At 41.5% G+C, this 6,118-nt stretch overlaps 1 protein-coding gene across 2 annotated transcripts; it reads left to right on the top strand.

Annotated features, from left to right (window-relative positions):
- Positions 1-510: 510 nt before the first annotated feature.
- On the top strand, positions 511-6,118 carry LOC100822279 (probable protein phosphatase 2C 69). 2 transcript variants are annotated; one of them, XM_024463047.1, is made up of 9 exons: positions 511-1,211; positions 1,660-1,831; positions 2,266-2,419; positions 2,483-2,546; positions 3,198-3,305; positions 3,524-3,649; positions 3,730-3,974; positions 4,976-5,178; positions 5,882-6,118. In XM_024463047.1, exons 1-9 carry the CDS (start codon positions 1,002-1,004, stop codon positions 6,055-6,057), a joined length of 1,458 nt encoding a protein of 485 aa, XP_024318815.1. In that variant the 5' UTR covers positions 511-1,001; the 3' UTR covers positions 6,058-6,118. The 2 variants fall into 2 exon arrangements, with proteins under 2 accessions (XP_024318815.1, XP_003578238.1); XM_003578190.4 differs by lacking the exon at positions 5,882-6,118 and adding an exon at positions 5,295-5,687 and having other exon boundaries at positions 515-1,211.

Below are 6,118 nucleotides of genomic sequence, written 5' to 3'. Positions count from 1 at the left end.
ATCGCCTCTCGACTTAATAAATCCCCGATATAGTTAGACACAGTTTGCCAACTTTCTCACAGCATTCAATAAAACCATTTAATAGCTCATTGAAGAGAGCTTTACGAAAAGCATAGTTAAATCACGATACTAGTTCAATTTATGATTGAACTTATTAGTACTCTCCTGGTACACCACGGAATGCAGACTGGGATCGGGTGACACGCATCCGCAGCGCGCATTGAAAGTCGCCTCTCTGCAATGCAATCCGTGTCACCGTGTGTCCTGATGGGCCTAAACGTCTTTTTAAAGAAGAAAGAATATGTTACTAGTACTAGGGTACGCCAAATCTAACTGGGACTTTTGCTTAAAAACCCAACTCGACCTATGTTACCAGAAAAATACACCGGTTTCAGTTAAAAACACCACGCTGGCCACCACTTCCTGTTTCGCCGGCGCCGCTCCGCACGTGCTGGCGTGCACCTGACTGACCCCGTCAAACTCAAAACGCACGCCACCGTGCGTGACAGCATCGGCCGGCTCGGCCGGCCTCCTCCTCTCGGGTTCTCAGACGCCGCCGCGGCCGCCGTCGCCCCCACCTGTCAAACACGAGAACCCCCGTCCCGAAACACCACCTGGACGAACAGCCAACAACAACACCACGCAACACAGAGAGAGAGAGAGATCGGATCAAATCAGAACCGCATTTGCGCGTTCGTTCGTTTTCTGTAGCTCCGATAAAACCTGAACGCCCGAGCCCCAGCGCTCGCTCTCTCCTCCGCTCCCCCAAATCTTCTCCTCCTCCTCCTCCTCCTCCTCCGAGTCAATCGCGTCTCGCTCACGTCCCGCGTGGCGTCCACGATCGCCACTCGATTCCGCGTGGATTTTTGTTTCCTTTTTTTCTCTCTCTCTCTCTCCGTTCCGGCGTGAAGCGTTGTGGGGAGTTGGTTAGCGGCTGGGCGAGCCTGGTCCTCAATCGGCTTGAGAGTCGAGGGGGTTTTGGGAGGCGGGGTGTGATCGACATGGCGATGGCGGCGGAGGCTGGGGCGGCGATGACGGTGCCGCTCGGCGTGCTGCTGCGGCGGGAGGTGACGAGCGAGCGGATGGAGCGGCCGGACGTGCTGTGCGGGGAGGCCACCCGCAGCCGCAAGGGCGAGGACTTCACCCTGCTCCTCTCTGAGGCTGGGCAGCGGGTCGCCGGCGACCCGTCCACCTCCTTCTCCGTCTTCGCGGTACGGCATTGCCCCCCTATGCATGTCTACAAGATCCTAGAATACCTCCCCAGAATCTTGCTTCGGAGACATGGAGTCCAGTCCTGTGGACGATGGGCGTCCTGCAACTTTTCTCTGTTGCGTTTTGGCAGAGTTGCTCTGTCTTTTTTTGTTACGATTTCTTGTTCTTCTCTGCATGTGGTCAGTTCATGTCGCAAGTTTGTAACCCCGCAGCGCTGCGTATGAAATAGTGTATCTTATTCTAAGAAAGTAGGAAATGTACCTTTGATCCCAATGATGATAAAGGCTAGTTTGGGTTTACACATAGTGATCGTGTCTTAAATCTTAATTTGATCTTCACGTTGAGCAGTGCTATCATTTGATTTATTTAGTGTCTGACTGGCTGTATTTTAACGGGGAGTTGTTTGTTTCTGTTGATTGATCAGTGATCACTGTGTTTTGTTGATAGCTATTTGATGGGCACAACGGATCTGGAGCGGCCACATACACAAAGAAGAATCTGTTGGACAATGTCCTGCGTGCTACTCCTTCGGGTTTGAGCAGGGATGAGTGGCTTGCAGTGCTTCCACGTGCACTTGTTGCAGCATTTGTCAAGACAGATAAAGATTTGCAAGCATTAGGTAAACCAGGCCTATCCTTCTTTAGCTTGTTGATAAGTTTCCAGTGCGTAATTAATCCTTATAAGGAAATAGGCATACGCTTCAGTCTTCCGTATGACTGTTAGTGGCTTAGTGCACATGCTGTTACTATTTAGGTACTCTTTTAAACGTGGAATTTTTCCTGATTATTACAGGTGTTGAACTATTTCCTTCGGAATTCATGTGAAATTTCTGTATTCCGATCAGGGCGGTAGCAGTTTGTTTGTTCTTAGTGACAACATAAAGCTGTACAGACCTTTTGTTGTCACTGCAGGTGGTCAATTAGATGTGACACAATCAGATATATTGTTCAGTTCATTGTCTATGGGCTTTTGCTTAATATTTCTTTTTTGACACCTGTAAAGTTGAGTGCTACTTTAATTTTATTTTCTGAAACATTCTTTTTTCTGTTTCAGCTGAAACTTCTGGTACAACTGTCACATTTGTGATAATAGACGAGTGGGTTGTAACAGTAGCATCAGTTGGTGATTCACGCTGCATACTAGAGTCCGCCGATGGTTCACTATACCATTTGTCAGCTGATCATCGCTTTGACTCCAACCGAGATGAGTAAGTTCTGCCTCTGATACGATTATTGAGAATTTTTAAAAACTATAACAGGTTCATTTACAGGGTTGAGCGTGTTACTGCATGGGGAAGCAAGGTTGGGAAACTGAATGTTATTGGTGGTCCAGAGGTCCGTCTCTTTCACTCTGAATCTGATTTGCTCTTGAGTTTGCATGTGCATTGTAAATGTGCGGTGTATAAGTTGCATGTTACCGTTCTGACAATTCACATTTTTTATGCCATATGTTGTCTTTTAAGTGCACTCCTTGTCACTGTTAATTAACTTCCTATCAAACAATATCTTTGCTTATGATATGACGGACTAAATTTCTTGTGCTGCTTGTTTTCAGTCATAAGGTAGTTCCTATTTTGAGCTGTACCCTTTAGGTTTTTTTATTTGTTTGTTATATTATTATCACTGTCCTTTGTATGTAAAATTGTAGTGTGTTTTTTTTGCGGCTAAAATTGTAGTGTATTCATAAACCCTTTTTTTTCAATTTTAGAGAACTTTCACCTTACGTACACTATTGTGTTTATTTCAGGGTATCTACATTATTGTAAGCCCATCCATGTTTACCTTGATTATCATGTGTATTTAATCCACTATGTGATTTTCCAAGAAACTTTTTTCTTTGAGAAACCATCCAGTCTGTGATTGGATAGTCTTAGTTTAATACTCCCTCTGATCCATAATCAAGACACTTCTTATGGATTGGAGGGAGTATATTTGTTTTGCTTGTTATAACCTTTCTGGTTCCGAAACTTATTGTTTTCTTTTCAGGTTGGTCCTTTAAGATGCTGGCCAGGTGGCTTGTGCCTATCTAGATCAATTGGAGATATGGATGTCGGTGAATGCATCATCGCTGTTCCTCATGTGAAGCAAGTGAAGGTTTTGCTCATTTGAAAATTCTTCTCTGCTGCATATGTCTTACTTCTCAAATATTGTGTCTGTGACTTTGTCAGCAGATATTACCTCAAATTTTCTTTTTCTTTGAGATAGACTCTATAATATTCTATATCATTTATTGTTCATGGTGTATCTGCTTTTACGTCTAACCGCTGCAGAGTGTGTGACACTATTTAAACTACATTCCATCTTCTTTACAGCTATCTAATGCTGGAGGTAGAATTATCATTGCAAGTGATGGCGTATGGGATGATTTGACATTTGAAATGGCTCTTGAATGTTCTCGTGGATACCCTTCCGATATAGCTGCCAATCGAATTGTCAATGTAACTAATTTATTTTCTGTTGATTAATTGACTTGAACTTGTTTCTCTCATTTCATGATATATTTCCTTCTTATCTGAAGGAAGCGATCCTACCTCGAGGACTAAGAGATGATACCACTTGCATCGTGGTGGACATACTACCTCCAGAAAAACTAGCTCCTAGTCCTCCAACAAAGTGGCAGGGGAAGTTCCAGGGGAAGGTTGTACTCAACAATATGTTCCGCAGAAAACATCCAAATGTCTCCTTTAAAATAGATAGAGAATATGCTGAGCCAGATGTAGTGGAAGAAATATTTGAGGACGGGTCCCCTATGCTTTCAAAAAGGTATTATGTTAACCAACATTCCAGACCTTCTTTTACCTGTGGTACTAAGAGTCTATAATAGTCTAAGATAAAAGGACATAAATATTCCAGTGAACAGTGTTATGATTTTCATTGTTTTGTACAGGCGTGTACATTAGTAGATACGTGAACTTGAAATTAACAGAATGCTAGTTCAGGCAAACCATATCTTTAGTTAACTGGCACTACTGTCAATACAATGCTGATGTCCTGATGAGTAACATACCACTGTAAATATGTAACAGAATAGATGACAAGGGAAGAGACATTTCCGTACTGTAGGCTCATCTGTCTTAAATTTGTAATTGCTCCAGTTACCTAGATCGTGTATTTGATTCCTCGATTGTCTCATGGGAAACGAACAGATCTTGCTGTCTGCTAAGGGATTAGGAACGGAATTATTGGAAGCAGCAAATGAGTTGGCACTGCTGGTTGGTGGTGTCAGCCATCCAGCCCATTTATGTTTCCTTTTTCGTGTTAATTTTCATTGTCTGCTGGTTCCTTCTCCAATCCCACTACACTGGATTTGATCCTCTTCTCTGTTGATGTCGTCGGGCCAACCAGAAAACCAACTATCTGAGTAACATAGTGTAGTATCGATCATTATACCATTCTTATCAGCAGCATGAGAGCGCGTTCTCCAAAACCAAAATCCGAGTTCTTTTTTATTTGAGGAATAAAATTTGAGTTGTTAAATAGGGTTCAATAGAGGACTACATATCAGAGTGGATATGTTGGAAGCGATGGTTAGTTATAAGTGTAACTAGTTGATAGTCAAATTCCTTTTGGGTTCAAGCTAGAGGTATACTGTTTGCATAAGTCTAGGAGAAGATTTTAAGTCTTTCACTGAACTAATATTCTATCGAATATTCTAGAAAGATGATACTATGTTTTACATTTAACATGCAAGAAATCTTCACATTTTCATTTTTCTTGTACACCTCATAATGTTTATTTCTTCTTTTCTTATTCCTGAACTACAGGCTCACTACAGGATATGCACTTCAGAACATGTTTGAACCCTCCAGCTGTGCAGTTTGCCAGCTAAGACTAAGAGCTCATCAGGGGATTTCCATACACGCCAACCCACTGCAACATGAAAAATTGCAAGGTTGGCAAGGTCCTTTCCTTTGCCAAAGCTGTCATGAAAAGAAGGAAGCAATGGAGGGCAAACGACGTCCAATAGGTACTAATGATAATTGCCATCCTGGTTATGTAAAATACAAATCATTTTTACCACTCCTAGATATTGATTATCTAATTACTGCTAAATTGCTCTTTGCTGCCTATTTGTCTGTTCAGATTCGTCTACGGCAGATGTCTTTGGTCACGTGGTGCAGGCCTGATAGCTGAAATCATTCTTTAATAGACATTTTTTTCATTACCAGGAACATTAGTTAGTTGACCGCATAGTATTTTTTATACCTTGACCATTATAGTCAAGTAATACAAAGTATTCTTGACAAGAGTTAGTTGGAGATCCATTGGTCAGTTGGACCAACACAGAAAAGTGCACGTCGTTCAAAAGAAAAAGCAGTCATTAGAATAGCTTTACTGTATAGGGGTTTAAAGGATCACTAATGTTTTTTTGTAGATGAGTTCAGTGACGATGGTTGAGAAAAAGAACGATTGTTTGAATGCTTTAAACTTACATTCTTTTCTTTTGAAATCTACACTTGATGAGGTATTTTTTCCTGTTCCAGACTTTTAGTCATGGTCAGCGAAATTAGAACTATGCAATATGAACTTGCTAACATTCTACACACACAGTTTCAGTATATGAGTCCTGGAATACCCTGTTTCCAACTAGACATTGAGAAAGTGCAATTGATATGTTGTTTCCCCTACATGGAACAAGAGGTAAATTGATATATTTTGTTATTTAATAGGTTATGCATCGGAAACTCAAAGGTGCACCTGGGGAGCACCTGCAGACATGCTCGTTGGTGAAAAAGAAATACAATGTTCCGAATGTGAAAGAAAATCAATTCGAGAAAACAAATGTGAAAGAAAATCGAAAATGTTCGATTACTATATACTCCTATGTACTTGCCATTTTTTGTGAAAAAAAATCATTATCCGCCCCATATAAATATTAATTATCTAGTGCTTAAAAGTTTGTTTTC

The sequence above is a fragment of the Brachypodium distachyon genome, chromosome 4 (genome assembly GCF_000005505.3).
Source record: "Brachypodium distachyon strain Bd21 chromosome 4, Brachypodium_distachyon_v3.0, whole genome shotgun sequence".
In the NCBI taxonomy this organism is placed as follows: domain Eukaryota; kingdom Viridiplantae; phylum Streptophyta; class Magnoliopsida; order Poales; family Poaceae; genus Brachypodium; species Brachypodium distachyon.
The sequence above is the reverse complement of the archived record's forward strand: the minus strand, read 5'-3'. Positions and strand labels throughout refer to the sequence as shown.